General features: G+C 44.6%; 2 protein-coding genes across 6 annotated transcripts in view; one reads left to right on the forward strand and one right to left on the reverse strand.

Moving 5' to 3' along the window:
• Positions 1 to 15,016, forward strand: part of FTSJ3 (FtsJ RNA 2'-O-methyltransferase 3) — a 40,014-nt gene extending 24,998 nt beyond the window's left edge. The window contains exon 21 of the mRNA XM_083582738.1: positions 14,817 to 15,016. Within this exon, the coding sequence (XP_083438864.1) occupies positions 14,817 to 15,015 (199 nt within the window). The 3' untranslated portion in view covers position 15,016. The remainder of the gene's footprint in view (positions 1 to 14,816) is intronic.
• Positions 1 to 26,238, reverse strand: LOC310748014 (1-acyl-sn-glycerol-3-phosphate acyltransferase alpha-like). 5 transcript variants are annotated; one of them, XR_014541062.1, is made up of 7 exons: positions 25,665 to 26,193; positions 24,142 to 24,275; positions 21,137 to 21,312; positions 20,357 to 20,452; positions 18,284 to 18,365; positions 16,056 to 17,926; positions 1 to 18 (listed from the first exon to the last, which is right to left on the reverse strand). XR_014541062.1 is itself a non-coding variant. In XM_083583531.1 (6 exons), exons 1-6 carry the CDS (start codon positions 25,853 to 25,855, stop codon positions 17,772 to 17,774), a joined length of 828 nt encoding a protein of 275 aa, XP_083439657.1. In that variant the 5' UTR covers positions 25,856 to 26,238; the 3' UTR covers positions 15,346 to 17,771. The 5 variants fall into 5 exon arrangements, 3 of the variants coding, with proteins under 3 accessions (XP_083439657.1, XP_083439658.1, XP_083439656.1); XR_014541063.1 differs by lacking the exon at positions 1 to 18 and adding an exon at positions 4,374 to 5,141; XM_083583531.1 differs by lacking the exon at positions 1 to 18 and having other exon boundaries at positions 15,346 to 17,926; positions 21,137 to 21,306; positions 25,665 to 26,238.
• Positions 26,239 to 26,481: the final 243 nt, after the last annotated feature.

Raw genomic sequence — 26,481 nt, forward strand, 5'->3', positions numbered from 1 at the left:
CTTATGTCATTCGGGCACCTTGGACTGCTGCAACGTCTGGGCACATGATTGGATGTGGCAAATCTCAAAAAAGGTTGTGTTCACCTGAGGCATTCAGGTCAAGTCATAAATAAAGACGGTAGAGTCCATTTGTTAGGGCTTTGAAATAACAAAATCTGGAGAGAGAAGGACCCCACATCTTGCTGTTTGAAGTTACAGGGCAACAGCAGTTCCTGAATATAGGAGAAGCATTAGGGTGTTGGACTAAGATGTGGAAGACCAGGGTTCAAATCTCAACATAGTCATGATGCTCACTGGCTGATCTTGGGCTAGTCACCCGTTTCCCAGCCTAACCTACACCATAGGTTTCTTGTGGGGATAAAAAGGAGAAGGGGAGAATCTGATATATCACATTGAGCTCTTTAGAGGAAAGGTGAGATATTAATGAGAGCTAACAATAATTGCAGAATCGCTGGGCGACAAATCAGAGCAACCTTTCCAACTCTAGGAATCTCAGCCCAAAGTAGCACCTGCCAGTGGCCAGGCTAAGGTAGCTTATGTTTCTATAAGCAGCACACTTCAGAGTAAGTGTTTATCTCAAATTTGCTGGAGTAAAGACAGGGCCGATTCCAACAACAGTACAAGGAGAAAATGAAACACTTGGGTCATCTTCTGTTGAGATGAAATGCAGAAACCAAAGTGTTCCCTTAAACAGTACAATCACCAAATGCACAAATAGTGCCTGAAAAACCATGCTTATCTTCTGAAGTCCTGTCTGAGCCTTGTAAGACCGACAGCAATCTTACTATTCATATCACCGGGAACAGCTCGCAAAATTCAGAGGTGAGTGACTGAATAGCGGAACTATCAGACATTTCAATAGTGCTGCTATATGGAATTGTTGTTCCTTTAAATAAAAAAAGATGTGGGCTGGAGAGATGCCTGGATCATGTTGTCATATAGCTGAGCCACTAGGTGGCCCTGGTCTTAGTTGGGTGTGGGTGGAGTGAGGCGTTTCCTCTGTCCTCGGCTTGTTGGATGGAAGCAAAGTTCTTGTCTAGCTTCCTGGTGTTTCTATCTTTGGCAAAATCTGGATGATCCACTTATCTGAAGGTGGCAGGGAGCAACAGAGAGAAAGAGAGACAGTGCAACTTAATTCTATGCAGAAATTGCCTTGTAAAGTCTATGCCTTAAGCAGTGGTCTATACATGGGTATATAAAGGAATAATTTTTAAATAAATTTCAGAACAGGTCCAAAATGGCAGTGTTGTACAGAGGAGGAGAAACGAGTGGCTAAACACCCCCCCTCCCCAGAAATAAGTTATATAGTGATTAAGGTAGTAATTTTTATACAGCATTCAAATTCAAATTAAAGCAAGCGGAAAAGGCTTTCAAGCAAAATATACATTCTCACTTCACGTTGAAGTGTATAAACCAAATAAGCAAGACTGTCATTTAGACTCGCTCACCTCTACAAAAAAAAAGGCCTCTGGCCATCTTTGAGGTTGGGGGGTTGTTGATAATAGGTCACAACAGGGATTATGGGGATCTGTGTAGCAAAAGACAGTAGGAAATTAAGAGACCCAGAAGGCGCTAAGCAACATTTTAACAGGTGAACCTACAGGGATGGCCTTGCCTTTCAGAGTATGACTCTTACCTGAGGTGGAACAAGGGTTCTATTTGGGGCTGACCCAACCAGAGCCGGCCCAAGACAGTTTGGCACATGAGGCAAACCTGAAACTGGTGCCCTCAGTCCCCCAGGGAAGAAGGTGTGAGTGAAGATCAGGAGCAGGTGAGGGGTGCATTTTGATAGTCTCTCAAATCGGAAATGTGATGTTCAGGAATGGTAAACCTGAGTGATGAATCACATTTTGCCACCAAAAATGAAGCTTTGATTGACTCATGGAAGCCCATGAATCAATGAAATCTGGCAGCATGAGACAAAGATCTATTTCACAATTCACATGTTTACCTGAGCCTTCACAGCCACATTGAAGACTCCTCGCTTGAAGGGAAGCACTGTGGCCCTCTGGTTCCTGGTGCCTTCTGGGTAAACCCAGATCCTCAGCTGCATAAGAAAGGGGGAGAGGAAAAATGACCACAGATTAAAATGTGTCTTGGAGATCACAGTGAAATGTTACTATTTCCTCACTTTCCGGTGTATTTTGGCCTGTCACTCAAGCTGCTAACGGTCTAGCTGGAAACCAGTTAGAAAATATGAGACTGCATCAGGACTGTGGATATGCCTACCCCTGAATGCCCTTCTGCCCCCAGGAACGGCTGCAGTTCCTCAGCAGGGCAGACTCTTTTCTCCTTTGTTCCCTGGGGCAGATGGCTCTAAAGCCACATTCGATGGGCAAAAGTCTACACTGCCGCCTTCCTCACCTGCAGGTGGGTCAGAGACAACCATGTTGCAGTCATACAGGCCTCAGGCAGAGCCATGAGCAGTCATGGGCAGGCCCAGGATGGAAGGAGGAGCAACCAATGGCCCGCGAGGACCAGGAGAGGGAGAAATGTGTGGTTAAGATGGTGGGGAGTTGAGGGAGGTGTCCATGAGGGCCTGTCCAGATCTCAGTGATGATGGAGGAGGAGACAGGGCAGCCCTGAGGGGTCCTGGGCTTAGATAAGCGGATGGAGGGGGTGCGTGTCCTGCAGCACACCCTCCTTTTCCTTCTCCCACACTTAATCTGCATCAAAGTCAGTAAGCAGAGCACGATGTCACTTTCTGCGCCCCCAACCTTCCCCCCAGGACACCCATTCCTTTGATCTGGGCCTAGATTATGCTCCTGATAAAATTCGCATCTTTTCCAATAAGTTCAATGCAAAATTCCGAAAGCGGCAGGCTAGCAACATACCCAGAATATCGAGAATGGACTGATGGTTGGCAACAACCGTATACGGCCTCTTGGTATTCAGATTCTCGGAGCATTGAGCTGTGATCTTGACGCCAAGTAAATATCTGACTTGCCACATCACAAAGCAAAGAATCCTGCAGGGGGCAGAAAACAGGCAGGCAGTGTGGGCAAGGAACTGCATTTATTTGCGTGTTCATACCTTGCCTCCTAAGCAAAATAATTGAGGAAGCTTACACTGTGTACAAAATACAATAAAAGAGATGAATTAGTGGAAAGATGGAAATACAATCCCCTCCCTGCCACCTTCAATTGTTGCAACTCCCACTTTGTTGTAGAATCTCTAGGTCACCCAGCAGGTCTCTGAGGAAATAGTCCCAGCCCAGAAATGGCTGCTAAAGCTGCCGGTTGTTAGTCTCTCACAGACTAAGATAGAGATGGGGACCCTGTGGCTTTTCCTTGTCGCTGGACTCCGAATCCCATCAATCCCAGCCAGTGTGACCAATGGTCAGGGATGCTGGGAGCTGTAGTCCAGCCAGATCTAAGGGTTTCAGCTTCCTCACTCCATGTTGTAAGCCACATTCAGGCTCACATTTTGAGGGAGGGGGTAGGATTGTCCTCCCCACATTCCCCTGCATATACCAGTAGGCATATTGTTACACCCCCATCCCAATCTTACAGCAGAGTGAGATTTCAGGGGTCTCTGCACTTACCCAATCCTTTTGGGATTGCGTTGAAGTAGAGACTGTGGTGTCTTTATGATAGATAGTTTATTTACACATACATACAACCTGAGTTTGGGGAATGGGATTCCTAGCATTTACAGCCCAAGAGAATCTCACGCGTCTCCCATATGTGCAAAGCCTGTCTCAGACTTTAAAGAGACTTCAGCCATGGCTCTGCATCTCTCCCTCCCACTTGCAGACTCGAGAGGACGTTTCTTCCCCACCCCCACAATGTGCTCTGATCCCACCACGCTCTCAAGCTTGCAAAACTTTTCCCACCCCACCCTAACTGTTCACTTACATCAGCCCCACGGCAATTCTGAAACTGTATTGCCTTTGCTAACAAACCCCCATTTGCGGCTGGCACAGCCTCTGCTTTGCAGAGGTCTGGTCTTGTTTCTTAATGGCTTATCTCCCAGGGGATTCCCTGGTCGGGGCGGGGGGGCGGGACAAAGCAAGTTTAGCCTGTATTTTTACACTGGTAAATCTAACACCCAATGGTTCACCTTAATACTCAAAGCACTGATTGAAACCCAGAACCCAAGAATTTAAGGGAGGATCTGTTGGGAGAGTGCTCTGGGCTATCTGCAGCCCCCTGGATCTCCGAGCGTCCCCCGGTGAGCATAGCTTGAAAAAGGCATCCCCTTCTTCTCCAGGGCGCTCCAGCGATATAAACCAACTTGATTTATGCACACTAGCCTTCTCTCTTGACACAGCAAAAAGGAAAGAGGAATCATAATTCTAAACTACTATTTATTTACAGAATATTTACAGACAACAGCATTATGGCATCTGTTCTCTCCAGCTCCGAGAACAAATAGGGCAGGGTAAAAGTGAAGGTACAGTTTCACAGACACACACTGGAAGAGAGGTAAGACAGTCTTCCTTTCTCAGGCTCCACTCAGACAGGGGTGTGAAATATACCAGTCACAAAATCAGCATTGGGGAGCTTGAAATTCTAACAGGATCTGGAACCCAGGAATTCAGGGGCTCATGGCACCCCACACACCCACAGTAGTATGTATGTCAAGGGTGTGAAGGGCTCTCAGGTGCATAGAACCCCTTTGTGGGAGGAGGATCCTGGGCCAGTTGGGACTACATTTGTGTTTAGGATTTCCATGCACATATGTTTTTACAGGGCAGGGTACTCCACCCAGGCCTCTAACTCCCTTATAATTATGGGGAGGGTGGCTGATATCTTCCCATGGCTTTCTATGCCTTAGGCTGCGCTGCTGTTTGTGGTCCAGGAGCAAGGCTGTAAACAAAGGTGATGGCACCAATCCTACATGTGGAAGACTCTGAAGTATTGCAGTGGGTTTGTAATACTGATCTCTAAATCAGATTAGTTGCTTGGACGAGGGTGTGAGCACCACAGCATTCAACACTTGTTATTCCCAGGAGCTGGCACTCAGAGACATATTGCCACCCAGTGCTATTTTTACAGAAAAAGAGGTGCCAGATCTCACTATGAACGCCTCTCTTGTTCTCTTATAATGTCAATTGCACCCACCCAAGAGGTGCCGGAAGTGACCTGTTCCTCTTGTTTGTTAACCGCCTTCCACACATGGCCGTGTCCTTCAGTCACCTCAGACTGCTGTTCTCCTGGTGTGTTGAGGTCTTACACCAATGGGTTTTCTAGAAGCATTCCAAAGACTCTGCTTGGTGACTTGACCCCCCCCCCCCGCAAAGGTCCTTGGTCTCAAAAGGAGGAGAAACTATGTCAGCACTGAGGAGGCAGGTTTAGTCACTTTCTGAAGACTGTCCTTGTCTCCAGGTCTGGTGTAGTGATCAGGTGGGATTGCTATGAGGAATTATAACAAATATAGAGTAAGCCATCTGTGTCAGCAATGAAAGCATTGCGTTGACTGGGTTTAAACTATTTTGATATGATTCTTGATCAATCCACACCTCTGCATGCCTGCTCCATTTCTCTTTCTTGACAAGTCACATACTGCAGGCAGGCATCCTGGGTCATCAAAGATAGTGAGCAGCTTCTTTTAATGTAGCTTTTCTGATATGTTAATCTTAGGATGTTAATCTTAGGGCCAGGAAACAGATCTCACATGAAGGTGATAATGATCGCTGTCCTCCTGGCCATCCTTATCATGTATATTGCTTGTTTATCACCTCCCGGGGTTGCCAAATGCACTCCTTTTTAGTTCTGTTTTATTTACCCCATGCTTAATTAGTTTTGGTAGTTTAACTTTGTCCTCACATGGGGTTTGTTGAAATGCTCAGAAGAAGTCTGATTGGTTCTTAAGAACACTCTGTAAAAAGTTCTTTTGTGAATAAAACGACCTGGGCCGGAGGGTGGAGACACAGATTATTATACGCACCCTTCCCAGAGTCTTGCTGGTTCAAGCCTCTGTGTGTATTCTTATTAATCAGAGTTCAATCCTTCCTTTACTTTAGGAACGCCTCAGTCTGGTCTTGACAAGAAGGATACAAGTATCAACAAGGGTCTCCCGTGTGGCTTTAAGGTGCTGCTCTGCAATGGCAGGTCAATGACCAAGAAGACTGGTGCCATCCATGACTTAATCATGGATGGGAGAACTGATCTGGCATGTCAGTCAGTGGATTTTATTGTTTGTAGCCAATGGCCATCACAATACAGTATGAGAAACAAATCATGCAATTACAAAACGAAAGAGATTTCATGCACCAGACCAGGACAAATCTACAATGTCCAAAATTCAAAACATTCCTTCTAGTCAGCATCCCTGGAGTTTGGCACTTGCACTACCTAGAAAGGTTGCCCTTATCTTTCTTGCCATGAGTGTGAATAGTGCCACCCTATGGCTGATGCATTTATCAACATCTGCCAGCAGCCATTTAATTTTCAAATAATCTGGTTGACCTTCTAGGGCGATCTGAAAAGGGGAGATAAATTTAGCTTTGAGTGAATCATACAATGGACAATATAAAATATAGTGTACGTGTCTGAGCCCCTGACAGTACGAGATCTTCAATAGGCCCTGATCCACATATACAAAAGCACTCTGATTTTGAACTGCCAGGGAGAAAACATCAGATGAAGAGGAAAGCTCCTAGCCTATATAATTGATGTAAAGACTGACTAGGAGTCATACCAAGATGCAGCCCTGTTTAACTCCCTTTGCTGTTCTAATTGAACCAGATAGAAAGCATGTCCTGCCACACTGAATTTTAATATCAGTGTTAGTATAAAGTTGTTTCCCAAGATACACCCCACATGAACAACACATCTTTCAACATACCAACCACACTGCTCTAGAAGATGAAGTCACGATCTTCCGGGTTAGCGCGAACGGCTAATGGCGGATTCCCTCCGAGTTCCGGAGGGAATCGGCTCTTCAGGAGTTGGGTCTTGCCGCTGCGGCGACGCGGGGACCCTTAGAAATCACAGGTGCAGAAGCCTGTGAACTTGGTGACTCGGCGGGCACCATTTGCGCCCCCCCAACCTGTGAAGAAGCCTTTTTAAAGGCTTCGGAACGGGGGACGGGGTGAGCGGCGCGGTGCCGAGAGTCGACTGCTTCTCCTGGGGAGTGAAGCCGCGAGCCATGGTCGGAGGGCGCTGACTTTTTCCTGTGAACAATCGGACCCTAAAAGTAACAACCCGTGAGTAGTACGGAAATTGGACTTTTTAAAGAAATTTTCTTTGGAATTTGGTACGATCGGGGAAGGTGCAAACAGGAAGTCCGCCTCCCCGCCTTGTAAAAGATGTAAAGCAAGGACTAGTTAACTAAGGTCGAGAGAATTGTTTCTTCGATAAAAGATATTAATTTCACGATTTGGCGATACAAGTATAAGTAATTGTGCTGGAGGATAAGAGATAATCTTGAGAGTTGAAGTGCCACCCCCCCGGACCCGGGAGCGATTCACGAGAGAGCCTGCTGAGGAGATATAGAGGAGTTTGACAGCTGTCAAAATTAGCTGTCAAAAAGGGAAAAGAGAACTTTGTTTCTGCTGTCTCTGCTGGATACAGTTGCTGCAACCTGGTTATATTTTGTTGAAAATAAGTAAGAACTGATACAAATTAACCTGACTTTTGGATTTTAACTGGAAAGAATACTAAGTTACCAAATCCCTCTAGAGGGGGATTTGGGACACTACAAGAATGGCTGGAAGAGGGAAAATTCAGGCTGGGCTGGACAGAGTATTTGTTCTCCTGGGAAAGTTACAAGACCAAATTGATGTTTTGGCTACAAATGTAACAACCTTGAGCTTAACAGTAAATAACATTACGGAATTTGATAAGGACTTGACTCAGGAAGCCCATGCAGCTGGACAAAAAGAGAACTTTGAGAATCTTGAAAGTGTGGAGAAAGAGATATATGTTGTTTCTGAGGAGAAGGAAGGAGGAGCTGTAATTTTGCAAACGACAAAGGAGAGCCAGAGGCCTGATATCATGCTCACAAAGGGAAACAAGAACTCAAACCAAAGGCCTGACAGGATGACTACAAAGGAAAATAAGTATTGGATGATGAAATTCTGGTTTAAATTGGTGACTGAAGAATGGAGAGATCTTTTTGTGTGGAGACCTGAAGACCTATGGATTACAAATCTGATTAAAGTGGAAGCTAGAGTTTTTGTGACAATTGGACTTTTGGATCTTGCTTTTAAGTATGGAGGTCTGGCTGGAAGAAATATGGACTTTATTGGGACAGAGCTCCTCAGAGATTTGGAGTTTAATATTAAGGACTATCAAAAAAACCGGCAGAGAGGAACTGAGAAAGAATTAAGAGCCTCGGACGTGAGATCTCCAGGCTGATAGAAGATTAAGACTGTTGGATATTTGTTGGGGATCGAAACCGGGAAAGGGGGTGGTGGGGTTTGAGAATCCAAAGGGTGTATAATTATGATCTGTTTTATTTATTTATTTTTTTGGTTTGGTTATTAATATGAAAATTGGGAAATTCGTGGAATGTTATTCGGGTCGACTTTAGAAAAAGGTTTGTGTATTGAGGTACAAATATTGATGCTTATAAGTTAAAATAAGTTAAAAAAAATGATTTAAATATAAAAAGGTTAAAAATTGGGGATAGGAACTTGTTGAACAAACAATTTGAATTGGAATACAAGAAGGGGAGGTGTGGGGAAGTCTGAGAAATATGGTAATGAAAATATGGAATTGTAAATTTCATGTGTTTTTAAATCCTTTCTTTTTTTGCATTTTTTGTTCTTTTTGATTTTTTTGTATTGAATTTGAAAAATCTTAATAAATATTTCATAAAAAAAAGAAGATGAAGTCACATTCCTGTGTTTTAGTCCAGATAGTCCTTCTACATATTGTCATGAGATTTCGGCGGATTGCACATGCTGTCCTCTATTTCTCTTGTGCTGCTGCTCTACGTTTTTATTTTTTAAAAAAATCTGTTTCTAAGTGCTCTCTTTCCATTGCACTCTCTAGCTTAATCCCTGTTGCCCCACTCACACAAATACCTCTTAGGATCGCCTTCACCGCCTTCCCAAACAGTGTTGCAATCTGGATTTCATCAGTACAACTGAGATCAAAGTAGGATTTTAGTTCTGATGAAATGCACCCATCTATTAGACCATGCTGCAACAGCCAGGGAAGGAAATTCCAGCAAAAATATTTCTCAGGTGTGTCTAGTAACTGCATGGAAGCCCGCCCTCTGAGAATGGGCAGTGGTCAAGGATCATAGGTATTGTATTGTGGGATTATAATGTGGGATTGCTACTGTTCCTAACTATCTTCATCTGCTGCTATATTGTTTCATTTGGTTTTGGTATTATTATGTATTGTGTTGTGAGCTGCGTCAGGTTTTTTTTTTACAACTAAAGGCGAGGTATAAATATTTTCAGTTAAATTGAAAATATAGCAGGGGAGTGCTGTCTGTTTAGAAACATGTTCATAATTTGGTCAGTCATTATTCATTATTTCATTTTTTTAATGCTGCCTTACCTCTGAAGGAATCTCAGGACAAAATGGGCAATAGGTGTGTTTGCCATTAAATGTCCCCTAAATGCCATTAAATCTCCCAGTCATTTTCTTTTCTTTGAAAAACAGCTGTGTGGTGGTAAGAGCCTGATGAGGACCTCGACATGATAGAAAAGGGAGTTTAACTCTTCCTTCCCATGTTACCGTTGCAACGAAACATCCTTCGCCACTGGCGAAGCTACTATGCCCATGGGAATGATGGCTGTTTGAGAGAAAAACTATGTCAGACAGTAGCACAGGGAGGAAAGGGTTAAACTCCTACCCCCATGCCCTCTTGTCTCTCAGCACCCCTCCCCAAGCTGCTACCTTTTTTTTTTTGAAAGTGAATGACGACACTGGCCAATCTCTGCTGTAGAATAAAAATTCTAAACCTGGTAATCCAACCTCTGAAGCACAATTCGAACCCCTCCCTTGATTTCCAAGGGCACTAATAGCAGGATTAAACACTGTGCAATGGCATGGCTGCTAAACATTTTGTTCTCTCAGCTCTTTGTCCCCATTTCCAAAACATTGGGATCTTGCCCTGGAAGATGCGCACATTCTGAGTGTATGTGCTGTTTGTCAATCACCATATGAAACATGTAATGAGATCAGTTACAAAACAGCACAACAGTTGAGTTTTAAAACAATACAAAAAGGGGGACACCTACTTCAGAGACCTACTCCTCCAGCCCGGAAAGCTTGTTGGAACAAAATTGTCCTCAGTTATTTCTGGAAACTGCCGACCGTGGGGACCTGTCATATCTCAGCAGCCATGCTGCTCCACGGAACAGCCACACCAAAAGTTACTGTGGAGCAGGCTTCTGATAACCTTGGAGCTGGAAGGAGAAGCTCTCCGGCAGAACACAGTGGCCCACTGGATAAATAATCAATGCAGTATTCCCTCAAGGTCCCTCGTCCTAAGCTGTACAGGGTTTTACGTATTAATACCAAAACCTTCATCCAGAGGCATAGCAAGGTCAGGTGGTACCTGGTGCAGATTTATTTACTTTTGTCACCCTCCCCCAATTGAAATTATTAAAAGAAGGGAAAATAAGATACTTACAGTTGCAAGTGTTATTTTCTGGTTTATTTACTTAACATTGTTAGCATAAGCACTTAAAACTCTCCCCCCCCCACTTTGTTCTCACACCCCACCTCTCCCCCTGTGCATTCCAGGGTTTGGGTCCTGAGTTGAGGGAGCTTTCGCTTCTCTCCTTCCTCCCCCCCCCTCCGCTTGTTTGCCTGCCTCGTTCCCGTCCTCTGCCTGCCTGCCTCCTCCAGCAGCCCGGGAGTGTGAGGCAACGGTACGCTGTGTGCCTGCAACTCCCAAGCCTCCCCCAAGCTGTCAAAACAAAGGCGCAGCTCCCCCCGTTCCCCCAACAGCTTGGGGTAGGCTTGGGAGTCGCAGGCAGGCGATGCACCGAATGTCACCCCCTCAGCAATGACACCCGGGGTGGTCTGCCCCCACCGCACCCCCTTCCTATGCCTCTGGTGAACTCCAAATCTTCAGATCTTGCTAAGTTTCATCTAGATCAGGGGTTATCACCGTGGTCCCTACCGCCCACTAGTGGGCATTTCAGGATTCTAGCTTGGCGGTAGGGGGTTCTATGGCACAAGCTGAATCCTCCATCCTTTGAGCACTGGTGGGTGGTAAGAAAGATGCATTAGTGGGCGGTAGGTATAAAAAGGTTGACTACCCCGATCTAGATGTTGAATAGCATGGGAGACAAGATGAGCAGTCGTCCTCAGTACCATTTTTCAGAACTGTGTGTTTCCATGAAGGGTTGAAACCACTGAAAACAAGCAGAGTCTATCCCAGGCAGGTCCATGAGAACCATATTGTGATGGATAGTACTGAGAGCTGTTGACAGGTCCAGCAAACCACCAGAGAAAAGACTCCCTGGGTCTAGTTCCTAGGGTAGATTGTCTAGAGCAGTAACCAAACTGTGGCCTGTGAACTTCATTCAGGTGGTTTATGCAGTGTTGGTAAAATTAAAAATCATACAGCATCTAGCACAGCACATTATAATTGCTACAACAGGCAGAAAAATCATTAAGTAGCCTGTCAAGCAATATTAAAGTGGTTTGAGGGCAAAAAAAAAGTTGGGAACCACCAAATCCATTTCAGTACCAAAGTCAGGCTAGAAATCAAATTGAAATTTATCTTGATCCTGCACAAACCTTTGGCAGGAAGACACCATTGCATGCTTGCCCCCAAGACTAGCCAGAAATTTGGCAGAAATGACCGGCAGAATCCGCGACCAGGGAGAAAAGTCAGCAGAAGAAGATTGGAAGAAATTTAAGGACTATTTACAGAAATACTATAAAATTAATGAACTTTGAAAAGATGTTGGTTTGAACTTTGGTGGTCTCTAGCTGTTATGATAAAGATAATGGGGACTAAAATTGTTTAAGTTATTAAATTTAAAAAAAAAAGTTGAATGAAAATAAGGCTTATTTTAAAAGGAATGTTAAGAGATTAGGATTTGCTGAATTAACAGGTTGAACTAGAGAACAAGAAGGGGAGGTATGAGGAAGTCAAAGAAATATGTTATTGAAAGATTGTTATTGAAATTGATTTGTTTTTAATATTTTTCTTTTTCTTTTTCTTTTTGTGTTTATATAAAATTGGAAAATCTAATAAATATTTATATATATATATAAAAAAAAGACTAGCCAGAAATTATCCAATATGGTGAGTTCAGACAGGGTCCTTTCAACAATCTTACAACCATGTTCTTCAACAGTTTTCTGGTAGAACTATTCACCCACTGAAGGTACCATAGCCCATTGGCACACACTTTTCTTATGCGCTTGGCCAGCATAATCATCTGATGGGTGAGGGTTAAGTGTGCAGGTGATTGCCTTAAATACTTTATCCTGTCCACATCCTCATACAAACCTGAAAGTAAATCTGAAACTACTGTTAATGTGGTGTCCAAATTGGAACAGATGTGAGTGATTTTACCCATGAAGACCTTTGCAATCTGGTCACAGTGGCTTACTGAGTCCTGGGATGCAGGCTATGCTGATGTGCTCCAATTGCATACATTTCATTTCAATCTGATACCTGCTACATTTTGAAACCTTTGGAGGTAAGTCATAATCAAACACGTACACATACACATATTTAAATTGGGCTTCAAGGATGGCCAGCTTTTTCTCTGCGCCTTTTAATATCTGCATGACAGGGCATAGCCCTCCTGATGTTGCTGAACTACAACTGCCAGCATCCCTAACTATTGGCCATGTTGGTTAGGATTTATAGGAGTTGGGTATCCAATATCTGGAGGGCCATCCCTGTATTAAGGCATAGAGCCCCTGTCAACATAGTGCTATGGTAGTAGGGACACGGGTAGCACTGTGGTCTAAACCACTGAGCCTCTTGGGCTTGCCAACTGGTAGGTCGGCGGTTCAAATCCCCACAACGGAGTGAGCTCCCTTGCTCTGTCCCAGCTTCTGCCAACCTAGCAGTTCAAAAGCACACCAATGCAATCAAGTAGATAAATAGTTACCGCTGCGGCGGGAAGGCAAAGCGTGGCTCCCTTGGCCTGAAGCAAGATAAGCACTGCACCCCATGGTCGCCTTTGACTGGACTTAATCGTCCAGGGGTCCATTACCTTTTACCTTATCTTTGCTATGGTAGTAGTTTTGTCAGTGTGAGCATTTCAGCTTTCCAGAAGGAACAATTCCCCTTCTTTTACTTCCACACACTTCCTACCCCCGTCTCCTAGCCAACTTGAGGGACAGGGGAAAGAGATGGGAGGGGGAACTCACTGCACTAGTGGAAGTCCTGTACAGGCTTCTGCTAGCAGGTTTCATTACTTGAATCTAGTCCGATGTGCAAATATAAAACTGCCCTTTGGCTAAGGCTAAGTGATGAAGAAAAACCTGAAAGTCCAAATCCATTTGCAATGGTTGAAAGACTATAACACTGATTGGGAAGCAGCATCTTCTGGAATTGGTAGATATATGACAAACTAGAAATAATAGTTTATTATTAATACAATTACATTAATTTTAAAATTGCTGGTTTTGGCCTCCTTGTTCTCAGGTTCTTCATGAGACAAGGTTGCCTTTCATTTTTATTTTTCAGGGATCTGTTTCTACGTGCCCCCCCCCATACACAATATTAAAACAGCAATTTGTGCACCATAAAAGTGTTCGTTGTGTGATTTATGGCAGTTCTCATGGGATTTTCTGGCTTGATGTGGCAGCTGAAACAAGCTACAGTTTACAAGCCTATACATGTTGAATCAGAAGCGAGCCCTTCTGAGTTCAAGGGGACTTACTCCCAGGTGAGGATAGGATTGCAGCCAGTACTTTCAACCCCCCTGTTTTCTGTTTTCACCCTCAGCCAGGACACACAACAACGGAGACTGGAGGTGGGGGGGGGGGAATAATTTTTGACGAGCGGAAAGGCAATGGGGCAGATTTGTCAGGCGCGCGCAGGGACAGCTTGAAGACTTTACACAGAGAGGAACCCCACGCGGGTTTCCCCACACATAATGTAACAGGCAGGGAGCCAGCTCAGATGGAGAAGTTCCAGGCAGAATGAAAGGTGCATCCACTGATCCCGCTTCCTTCCTCTCCCCTTCCCGCCCCCCTCCGTTGTTTGCTCGCCTGCATCCTTCCCTTCCTCTCCCCTGCCTGCCTGCCTCTGTGCTGTTGCCCCGCGCTCCAAGCTGGAGGAGGCAGGCAGGCAGGCAGGGGAGAGGATGAGCTGCGCCGCTTTGCCGGTGCCACTTTGCTCAGGGTACGCTTGGGAGTCGCAGGTGCCGGGTGGGCAGTGCGCTGAATGTCACCCCACCCTCAGGATGACACCTGGGGCGGACGCCACCACCACACACTCCTCACTCCACCTCTACCTTTATCTTGACCCAGTGGAGAATTGGCAGCCAGTGCAAATCGCACAAGCGAAGGTGTATTATGTGATGGCAGTACTTTGCCCCCAAAAGCAACCTAGCCACCGTATTCTAGCCATGAAGCTTGCTGGGTGACCCTGGGACAGTCACTGCCTCACTGGCTTCTTGTGAGGAGAAGACAGGGAGACGGGGCAACCTCCCTATTTCGCAGGAAGGCCGGGATATGAATTGATTAAGTAAAACAGCAGCTTAATAATCATGAGAGACTTTGGAGCAGTAGGCCAGGGTTCCTTTGGAAATGAAGGTTAGGGGTGACAGCAAAGTGGTTGCTAAGGCAGGTCAAGGGCCCTGTGGTAGGGGTGTTTCTCCTCAGGAGGAGGCAGAATTGGGTTTGATGAGAGATTCCGAAGAGAAGCCTTTTGCTCGTAACTCCCCACTTTCCCTGTGTCCCTCCCCCCTTCTCCAACAACAGCATTTACAAGAAGGCAGGGATAGGCAAGGAGAAACGGCAGGTGACCTACCTTGTGGCCAAAAAGGGCGCTGGGCGGAAGGTCAGGCGCCCTGCCGGAGTCAAGGGCCACTTCAAAGTGGTGGACAGCCGCCTCAAGAAGGACATGAGAGCCCAGAAACGCAAGGAGCAGAAGCCAAAACACCGGCAGCGGAAGAAGTAAACCATTTTGTCCTGCCGCTTCGTGGTTGCTAAGTGAGCATGCCTCTTACCACCCTTGAACATGTCAGAATCCCGAACTGCGCCCCAGGAGTCTCCAAGCAGCAGCTGACCAGGCTTGTTGAGATGTCACATGGAATTTCAGAATTCCTGGCGCTTGGTTTGGTGGCTGGTGGCGTGAGCTGTATGTGCATTGGGACAACGTTGCCTGGGCGCATTTTCTTGCTATCCTGGCCCACTTGCAGCTCACCAGGCATGTCTGTGGAGAGGCCTCTTCATGAGTTACCTCCCTTCAAGGTGTCTGCCCTGCATGTTTGGTTATTAAACTAACTCCAACTATTCTCTGGCTGCTTTTATTTTTCTTGTCAGCAGTGCTACAGTAAACTGGGATACTTAACAGATATGGAATCCTTTAATGACAACAAAAGCCCTCCAGGCCAGAGCTACGAAACTTTGGTTGAATAGTGAATTACGCAGTGGGCGCAGATATATTTCCTTTCAGAGTCATAGGGTGTTCCTTGTATTGCATCAAAGACAAACATCCCTCTCCCCATTGTTCATAGGATTGACTTTCCCATTTAAAAAGGTGTGGCACAAGATCCCAGGCATGTTGGGAGTAGGTTCCTTAACGGATTAAGCTATTCAGGGGCTTTAAAGCAGGCGTGGGGAACTTGTGGCCCATTATTATCATAGATCTTTGTTTACATGTCCTTTACCAGCAGGCCCCAGGTCAGATTATAGCAATTAAAAACTGATTCCACGTGCAGATTTTGAAGTCTCTGGCTGTGCTTCCCAAATTCCCACATTTGCTCTGCATTTGTAGAATAGTTTCACAGCTTTCCCTAGCAGGGATGGTCATACTTGCCACTTCCACCTTTCACTCACGTCATTGGCACCAGACTGAAATCTTCATGGGCATGCAAAGTTGGGCAATCTCCTGCCCGTTTGCTTCAGGTTCAAATCCAGACGCCACCTCCCAAGCTCAGCTAAGAGATCTTCCGATGAGGGCGAAGCAGGAAGTTTCAGCTTATGTCATTCAGGCACCTTGGACTGCTGCAACGTCTGGGCACATGATTGGATGTGGCAAATCTCAAAAAAGGTTGTGTTCACCTGATGCATTCAGGTCAAGTCCATAAATAAAGACTGTTGAGCCCATTTGTTAGGATTTTGAAAAAACAAAATCTGATACTGAAGAAATTGTGTAATTTATTGTTGGAATGGTAAACCAAAGATGAAGAGGTCAAATGTGTTATGATTAAATGGGCACAAGATTTGGGACACAATATTCAAATGAAAGACTGGGAAAAATTATGGAAAGTCGATTTAAAATTTACTGCCTGTACAACTTTGAAAGAGAAGTATATGAAAATGATGTAGCGATGGTATTTAACTCCTGTTAAAGTTGCAAAAATGTATACAAGTAGTTCCAATAAGTGTTGGAAGTGTAAAGAGAAAGAAGGTACATTTTGTCATATGTGGTGGAATTCTAAAGTAATAAAAAAAAACCTGGTAAATGACATATAATGATTTGAAGAAGATGTTTAAAAAAACTTTTGTTAAAAAACCAGAAGCATTTCTCTTAGGTATAATAGGACAGGAATTAGCAAAAGAGCGGAAGAAGTTGTTTATGTGCGCAACAACGGCGGCTAGGATTCTCCTAGCCCAAAAATGGAAAGATGACAACATACCAACGAAAGAAGAATGGCAAGTCAAACTTATGGAATATGCAGAAATGGCAAAAGTTACAAAAAGAATCAGAAACAATGACAATGAAGATTTTAAAAAAGACTGGTAACCTTTTATGTTGTATTTACAGAAATACTGTAAAGAAATGGACTCACTAGCAGGGTTTGATTAAACACTTACAAGTAAGAAAACAAGTTTAAAGGTCAAGAAACAATAATATGGAATGTAATTGAGTGTAAGATGTAATTATGAAAATTTGGTATAAAAATGATAAGAATTTTAGAGCATTCAGATACAAGATCATAAAAACAAGTTAACAATTAAGCAGAAGTAGTAAATATTTAAAGATCCAGAAGGGAAAGTTGAGGGAAGTGATGGAGAGGGTTTTCTTCTTTTTTTCCTTTCATATGATAAATGTTATATTGTGTTATTTGACTGAATATTAAATTGTAAAACCATATACATATATGAAAGAACAAAATCTGGAGAGAGAAGGACTCCACATCTTGCTCTTTGAAGTTACAGGGCAATTGCAGTTTCTGAATATATGAGAAGGGTTAGCGTGTTGGACTAGGATGTGGAAGACCAGGTTTCAAATCCCAACTTAGTAATGAAGCTCACTGGCTGATCTTGAGCTAGTCACCCGTCTCCCAGCCTAACCTAAGGTTTCTTGTGGGGATAAAATGGAGAAGGGAAGAATCTTATAAATCACATTGAGCTCTTTAGAGGAAAGGTGAGATATTAATGAGAGCTAACAATAATTGCAGAATTGCTGGGTGACAAATCAGAGCAGCCTTTCCAACCCTAGGAATCTCAGCCCAAGGTAGCATGAGTGAATGAATAGTGGAACTATCAGACGTTTCAATAGTGCTGCTAAATAGAATTGTTGTTCCTGTGGGCTGGAGAGATGCCTGGATCCTGTCGTCATATAGCTGAGCCACTAGGTGGCCCTGGTCTTAGTTGGGTCTGGGTGGAGTGAGGTGTTTCTTCTGTCCTCTTCTTTGGACTGAAGCAAAGTTCTTGTCTAGCTTCCTGGTTGGTGGGTCCTCCCAGGCTTCCATGATAAAGAGGCCCTCACTCTCTGGTATCTTTCTCTAAAACTACGTGCTCATTGATCTCATTGAAAGTATCCAGCATCAGTTTCTGTGTGCTGTCAGCAAGTGCAGGGACATCTTCTGGCCCAAGGCCTCGTGTTTCTATCTTGGGCAAAATCTGGATGATCCACTTATCTGAAGGTGGCAGGGAGCAACAGAGAGAAAGAGAGACAGTGCAACTTAATTCTATGCAGAAATTGCCTTGTAAAGTCTATGCCTTAAGCAGTGGTCTATACATGAGTATATAAAGGAATAATATTTAAATAAATTTCAGAACAGGTCCAAAATGGCAGTGTTGTACAGAGGAGGAGAAAGGAGTGGCTAAACACCCCCCTCCCCAGAAATAAGTCATATAGTAATTAAGGTTGTAATTTTTATACAGCATTCAAATTCAAATTAAAGCAAGCGGAAAAGGCTTTCAAGCAAAATATACATTCTCACTTCATGTTGAAGTGTATAAACCAAATAAGCAAGACTGTCATTTAGACTCACCTCTACAAAAAAAGGGCCTCTGGCCATCTTTGAGGTTGGGGGGTTGTTGATAATAGGAGGTCACAACAGGGATTATGGGGATCTGTGTAGCAAAAGACAGTGGGAAATTAAGAGACCCAGAAGGCACTAAGCAACGTTTTAACAGGGAAGGTGAACCTACAGGGATGGCCTTGCCTTTCAGAGTATGACTCTTACCTGAGGTGGAACAAGGGTTCTATTTGGGGCTGACCCAACCAGAGCTGGCCCAAGACATTTTGGCGCATGAGGCAAACCACCAACTGGTGCCCTCAGCCCCGCAGAGAAGAAGGGGTGAGTGAAGATCAGGCACAGGAGAGGGGTACATAGGAGCTACCTTTGAGGAGCCGATGTCTCTTATTCTCCCAATAAAATATTTGAGGGGGCTGCCCTCCTGCAAGTTGACAGACATTGCCATTCAAATGGTGTGTGTGTGCTTCGTCTTGTAATCAATTATGCTGGGCAAAGACCCCTGGCCTCCCCCAATATTTTTTTCAAGTTGGCACCCCTGGTGGTTGGGGTGAATAAAGATCTACATTGGGAACAGGGTGGGGAATCAAATCAACCTTACCTGACAGGGGTGAAGTGGGAATCAAAGGCCACTGTGGAGGGCAAAGGGGCCTGCTCTGAAGCACTGGGCGGCACACATAATTTCTTCCCTAGGGATTGGAGGAGACCAGCAGCATCTCCTATTTGACAAGAGGCAACATTGCAGGGGGCTACCGAGAAGGCGGCAGATGTTGCCAGGGTTCGAAACTCCCATTGTTCTAGGCACATTTTGGGACAGGGAATTTCATTCGCACAAGCAGTTTCTGAACTCTGGGAGCAGTACTGCGCCAAAGATTTCAGATTAAAACTACAGAGTGGAAGGAAAGGACCTTTTTCTGCCTCCCCACTTCCAGCTACTCTCTGAAGACTGGAGAAGAGACCCTCTTAAGAATATTAGAGGGATGGGCAGGGGAAGGATTAGACCATCTGAAAAATGAACATAATATTTAGCTGCAGTGCATTCCTTTTCAGTTTTGTATTCTTGTTATAACAAAAGCGAGTGATGTGTTCCCTGAGGCCAGATCTGCTGCCCCTGGCGAAAGCCAGTGTGGTGTAGTGGTTAAGAGCGGTAATCTCGTAATCTGGGGAACCGGGTTCGCGTTTCCGCTCCCACATGCAGCTGCTGGGTGACCTTGGGCCAGTCACACTTCTCTGAAGTCTCTCAGCCCCACTCACCTCACAGAGTGTTTCTTGTGGGGGAGGAAGGGAAAGGAGATTGTTAGCCGCTTTGAGACTCCTGAAGGGGAGTGAAAGGCGGGATATCAAATCCAAACTCTTCTTCTTCTTCCTGCCATCTGAGGTGGTCACCTCAACTTGCCTCATGGGTGGGCTGGCCAACCCACCCTCCCCTCCCCCCACAAAATATTGAAATAATGGCATTGAGCCCAACAGAAAGAAATGCCTCCCACTGGCTCTATAAAACAGATAACGGCCAGCTTTATCAACAAAGTTCTTTCTCCTTGCCCTCCTCCACCTCCTCTGCAACTGCAGTTTATAAATTAAGAGCTCCATGGCACCACGCCAGCCACTCCTGGTAGTATTATGTTTGGGAAACCTAAAATATCATGACTGCAGAAGTGTCCCGCTAATGCTTATCCCTTCCCTCTTACCCCCAAAGCAGCCCAGGGGTATGAAACTTTATCCTTGCTTTAGGGAGCCTCCATCATTGTTTGTCTGACATTAGCCCTGCCCACTAATCTCCATCACCTCACATCTATTTGCATGGCTGGCAACCGACACACAGTCTTTAATAGACCTAGAAGCAAACAGGAATGTGGAGGTGAGCAAAACCCAGCGCAGCTATTAGGGTTAGAAAGGGAAAGAGAGAGACTCTCCATTTGGTAGGCATTTTGATAAGTCTCAGATCGGAACTATGACAAATGTTCAGGAATGGTAAACCTGAGTGATGAATCACGTTTTGCCACCAAAAATGTAGCATGATTGACTCATGGAAGCCCATGAAATCCGCCAGCATGAGACAAATATCTATTTCACAATTCACACGTTTACCTGAGCCTTCACAGCCACACTGAAGACTCCTCGCTTGAAGGGACGTAGTGTGGCCGTCCGGTTCCTGGTGCCTTCTGGGTAAACCCAGACACTCAGCTGCATAAGAAACGGGCAGAGAAAAATGGCCACAGATTAAAATGTGTCCACGGACCACATCTTTGGAGATCACAGTGAAATGTTACTATTTCCTCACTCTTCCTGGTGTAATTTGGCCTGTCACTCAAGCTGCTAACGGTCTAGCTGGAAACCAGTTAGAAAATATGAGACTGCATCAAGACTGCGGATATGCCTACCCCTGAATGCCCTTCTGCCCCCAGGAACGGCTGCAGTTCCTCAGCAGGGCAGACTCTGTTCTCCTTTGTACCATGGGGCGGATGGCTCTAAAGCCACATTCTCCTTATAGTCATGCATGGCACACATCCTTTCTTTACTCACCCACCTGGCAAAATCCTCTTCCAAATATCTGGTGTGCAGAGCAAAATATTTCACCACCCCAGAGCCCAGGAAGCTTCCTTCTACCAGGTGAGGATCTCTCCAAGGGCGTGGGTACAGAAACTTCCCCACCACATGCTGCTACTTAAATTAATATTTCTCAGCTGGAGATGCCAGCAGCTGGAGACATTGTGTTTGCAAAGCATGCAGTCTACCCCCACCCCAAGCGATGGCCCCTCCCAGGGGCTGCTGCAGTCTCATAGGGTCCCTTTGACTCCTCTCCCACCAGCCATCCTTTCCCAGCTACTCCCCTCCCAGAGCTGCACCCCTCTCTGCATGTGCTCTCACGTTCTGCTGCAGCAGGGTCCTTGTGATGTGATCCATGGTTTCTCTGGCTGAGCGCTTATTACTGCGGTCGAGAAGAATGAATTTGCCTAGCCAGCAGACGATGCCCATCGGGCCCATGTACTTCAATTCCTTTTTGGAAAGAATCACACAGCGGTCAGGAAGTACCTCTGCTATTCCTTGGAAAGAAAGAAACACTTTCTAAATGGGGCTTTTGGGGTCACTTGCATTCTGACATGACATTCCGACATCCCCAGGTGGAGAAGGCTTGGTGGCTAGAAATTATTCTTTCTGAATTTACCCTGCTCCCAACCCATCTTCCTGGACACGCATTCAGCTTTTGTAGGGGGAAAAAGGAATTCCAAACATTGCCATTCGCCAGTGCTATTTTGCTATAAAAAGAGGTGCCAGAACTCACCATGTTTTTTCTTATTTGCATGTTTGTTTGTTTATTGTTTAAATAATACAGAAAAAAACAAAACATCAACAAAAAAGAAGAAAAAAAGATTGAAAACAATCCAAAAACACTGAAAACAAATATTACATACTTATCATATAATACTCCCCCACCACCACAGCTTCCCTCCGCCACAATTTGACTTCTTTAAATCTCTATTTCCACATTTATCTTTGCATTCTCCAAATGTATCATTCTTTGTGTTTCTTTTATATCTTCTCTTTTCCAATTCATAGATATACTTTACATTTTTATTCTAGTCATATTAGCATATCTTTCTTATAACAATATTGTAACATATAATCTTCGAAACATTTCCATTCCTTTTTAAATTTTTGATTTGACCGATATCTTATGATTGAAGTTAGCTTTGCCAATTCTAAATATTCATTTAATTTGCAAATCCACTCCTCTTTTGGGGGCAATATTTGAGATTTCCATTTAGAAGCAATCACTACCCCGGCTGTCGTAGTTGCATATAGAAAAATTCTTTTTTTCACTTGCGGTATATCTTTCCCTATCAAGCCTAGGAGATATGCCTCTGGTTTTTTAACAATTGGGATTTTCAACATTTTCTTTAATTCCTCATGTATTACTCCCCAAAATTTCTTAATCTACTCACAACCCCACAACATGTGTACTGCTGTTCCTGCTTCTTTGCCACATTTCCAACAGAGGTTGGATTTCAGTTTATAGCTTTTGGCCAGCTTAACTGGTGTTAAATACCACCTGTGGAACATTTTAACAAAATTTTCTTTAATCGTATAAGAGACGGTAAATAGTATATCTTCTTGCCAGAATTTCTCCCATTGCTCTAAGTATATCATGTGTCTGACATCTTGAGCCCATTTGACCATAGTTTCTTTCACTTCTTCATCCATCAATTCCCAATCCAATAAAAAATTATATATTTTAGACAATGTTTTCTTATTATTTTGTAATACTGTGGTGCTCAGTGTAGAATCCTGTTTTGCAAAACCTTTTTAAAAATCTGAATTAAATACGCTTCTTAGTTGCAGGTATTGCCATCTGTCTGTCACAAATTGTAGTATCTCCTCAAAGGGTTTTATTCTGAGTTTTCATCGATCTTCTTCCAGTAGTTGTCTATATGATGCCCAGTTCGTTCTCATATTAAGTTTTTTCACAGCATGCACCTCTAGGGGCGAAAGCCACCAAGGGGTCTGTGGTTCCAGTTGTGATTTATATTTGTTCCAGACCTTAACTAGTGCATCCCTGAGTATGTGATTTGTAAAATCTTTATGGACTTTGGCCTTCTTGTAAGCGAGATAGGCATGCCATCCATGAACGCTTCCCTTGTTTTCTTAGAATGGCAATGGTGTTTACCTGATAGGTGAACACCTTCTGGCTGAAAAAAAAAAAAGCTCTGCATTCATCTTACTTCCGTAGCACAATGATCAGTGATAATCTGATTCATCTTAATTGAGAATCTAAAAAAACCGAATGACTTTAATGTTTCTAATTTAGGAACACTTAATTTAATGTTCCTAATTTGATTTTGAGCCATAAGCTCGCATCTCTTGCCTCCTCTCAAATGCATACTGTGCTCCTATCTTGCCTCCTCCCTCCCTGAGGCTGGAGATGGAACGAAACAGGGACAGATCTACAAATTTTGCCACAATGGGCAAAAGCCTATGCTTCCACCTTCCTCTCCTGTTGCAGACATGCAGGGCTCAGGCAGAGCCATGAACAGCAGTAGACTGGGCCAGGATGGGAGGATGAGCAACCGGTGCCCCTGGTATATAGGTGCCAACTTGTACAAAATATTGGGGGGCACCCTCTGCTTTCTCCCCCGCTTCTGAAGATCGCACCTTCCTCCGCTGTATGCAACTGGGCGCAGGACTCCCCCACTGCCCACTTGCCTCTTGGCTCCTGCCTGTACGCAAGACCTTTCTGTCTGTTCACCTGCCTGCTACCCGCTTACCTCTCCCGCTGCCCTGGCTCAGATGAGCTTGGAAATAGCAAAAAGCAATGGTAGGACAGTCAGGAAAAGAGGGTGGCCCCTGGCTGCTGGAGAGGTGGCTGCCCAAGAGAGGGATGAGGGCAGGGATGCAGAAATTTGCAGAAAATGGGGGGGGGGGGGCTAAATATTTTATTGGGGCGGCCGAAGGGACCACGACCCCAGAGAGTTGGTGTCTATGCCCCTGGAGGACCGGGAGAAGAGATTCGTGGTTAAGATGGTGGAGGGTTGATAGAGGTGTCTGTGAGGGCCTGTTGATATCCCAGTGATGAGGAAGAAGGAGGTGGGGTAGCCCTGAGGGAAGCTGGGTTTAGATAAGTGGCTGGGGGGGGGGGAGAAGATGAAGAGTCATTGAGCAGGTCCTGCAGCACACCCTCTCTTTCCTTCTCCCACACTTCATCTGCATCATAGGCAGGAAGCAGAGCAGGGTGTCACCTTCTGCCCCCCCAACCTGCCCCCCCCAGGACACCCGTCCCTTTAATCTGGGCCTGGATTATGCTCCTAATAAAATTCACATCTTTTCCAAAATACGTTTCAGTGCAAAATTGCGAAAGCCACAGGCTAGCAACATACCCAGAATATCAAGAATGGACTGATGGTTGGCAACAACCATATACGGCCTCTTGGTATTCAGATTCTCGGAGCCTTGAACTGTGATCTTGACGCCAAGTAAATATCTGACTTGCTGCATCACGAAGCAAAGAATCCTGCAGGGGGCAGAAAAGAGGCAGGCAGTGTGGGCAAGGAACTGCATTTATTTGCGTGCTCATACCTTGCCTCCTAAGAAAACTGCTGTGTACAAAATACAATATAAGAGATGAATTACTGGGAAGAAGGAAATACAATCCCCTCCCTGCCACCTTCAATTGTTGCAACTCCCACTTTGTTGTAGAATCTCTAGGTCACCCAGCAGGTCTCTGAGGAAATAGTCCCAGCCCAGAAATGGCTGCTAAAGCTGCCGGTTGTTAGTCTCTCGCAGACTAAGATAGAGATGAGGACCGTGTGGCTTTTCCTTGTCGTTGGACTCCAAATCCCATCAATCCCAGCCAGTGTGACCAATGGTCAGGGATGCTGGGAGCTGTAGTCCAGCACCCCCATGCTGTAACCTTTCGTCACAGGAGAGCTGCTCCAGCTTCTTGATAATTTTGGTTTCCTTTCCAGCCCTTTTTCTATTTTTTCTATTTAAATTTTTTTAACATATAAAACACATACATATGCAGTGGTACCTTGGATTACATACACTTCAGGTTACATACACTTCATGTTACAGTCTCCACTAACCCAGAAATAGTACCTCGGGTTAAGAACTTTGCTTCAGGATGAGAACAGAAATTGTGCAGCGGCAGCAGCAGGAGGCCCCATTAGCTAAAGTGGTACTTCAGTTTAAGAACAGTTTCAGGTTAAGAACGGACCTCCGGAACGAATTAAGTACATAACCAGAGGTACCACTGTACATTTACACAATACACATACACAACACACTCCCTTATTTTCATAACATAAAACATACCTACATTATTCTATATAATACTTACCTATACTGTACATATCAACATACCTACACACTTACCCGCCACGGACACCCACCAAGTGACTTGACTTCCAGCCGTTCTTGTTACGCTACTTTATATTTCCAACTAGCTTAAAATTTATCTTAAAGCCAGCTAGGTGTCCAAATTCATTTATACATTCTATTGCTCTTGGGATACATTCTATTGGATTTTCAGTAGTGATGATCAAATTGTCCGCGAAGGCTCTTACTTTATACTTCCCTCCCCCATCACAATCCCTTTTATATTCTCATATCTTCTAATTTTATTCATTAATATCTCTAACACCAATACAAAGAGTAAAGGAGATAAAGGGCATCCTTGCCTAGTTCCCTTTCCAGCACTTTTTCTAATTCCACCATAACTTTCTTGACTGGTATCAACCAGAATGGGATACACAGTATTTCAAATGATTATCCTGTTCCCAAGCATCCCTGGCCTGTTTCAAGAGGAACAGGTAGATGTGCCTGGTACCAAGTACCACCTTGTTCCCAGAGATGTGACCATCCCAAAAAGATGCGGGTACAGCCAAGGCTGCCTACTCACTTCATGTTTTCCACTCTAGACCCCCTGATTAGAGCTACCCAAGGGGGCACTAGGATGGTCATCACTACAATCCAGCCATAGAAAAGCACCATCTTGCAGTAGACATCCCAGGTGGCACTCATCTGGGAAAAGAAAAGGACCCCAATTAGCAAGACGATGAGTAAAAACAGGGTCCACTCAAACAGCTCCATGATGGTGCCAGATGAAAGCAGAGCAAACGTGGAGATTTGCAGCCTTGAGGAAGGTCAACGAGTGCTTTTATATTCTTAGTGTTGCAATATTCAAAGCAGCTGAACATCCCAGGGTGGAGAAGAGGGATGGCCTTCATATTAATACTGCAAATATCCTAAGTCCAGGGATTTGTGGGAGTGTTGTGTACAAGAGTATTGAAAGTATTGGTGTAGGAGGCCAAAGCACACTGAGTCAGTCTGACTTTCTATCAGGATTTTATCCAGTATTCTGACCAAAGCAATTTGTATTGAGCTGAACATAGTTGCTTAATGGGGTGAATATTTTGCTTTAGAACGTTTGAAAAAAACAAGGTCAGGGACACTTCTGCAACGTTTGGGTCGTTTATGACAATCTGGTGTCAGTTTCCAGTGTCTTATAATGATGCAGTGCACAGGAACAGAACTGTAGTCCTGGGCCCTTTGTGGATTTGCTTGAGTATATTACGGAAATGTATGTTTTGGATCTGGCCAGAGGATGCACATCTTTCTGGTTCGTTCATGTAGGGATTAGAGGGGCACTGTTCCTTGCACGGGGACACTTTGGTTTGGGCTCATCCAGATTTCCTTTGGCACAGGTCTTGGCTTTA

The sequence above is a fragment of the Podarcis filfolensis genome (assembly GCF_964270895.1).
Source record: "Podarcis filfolensis genome assembly, chromosome: 13".
In the NCBI taxonomy this organism is placed as follows: Eukaryota; Metazoa; Chordata; class Lepidosauria; order Squamata; family Lacertidae; genus Podarcis; species Podarcis filfolensis.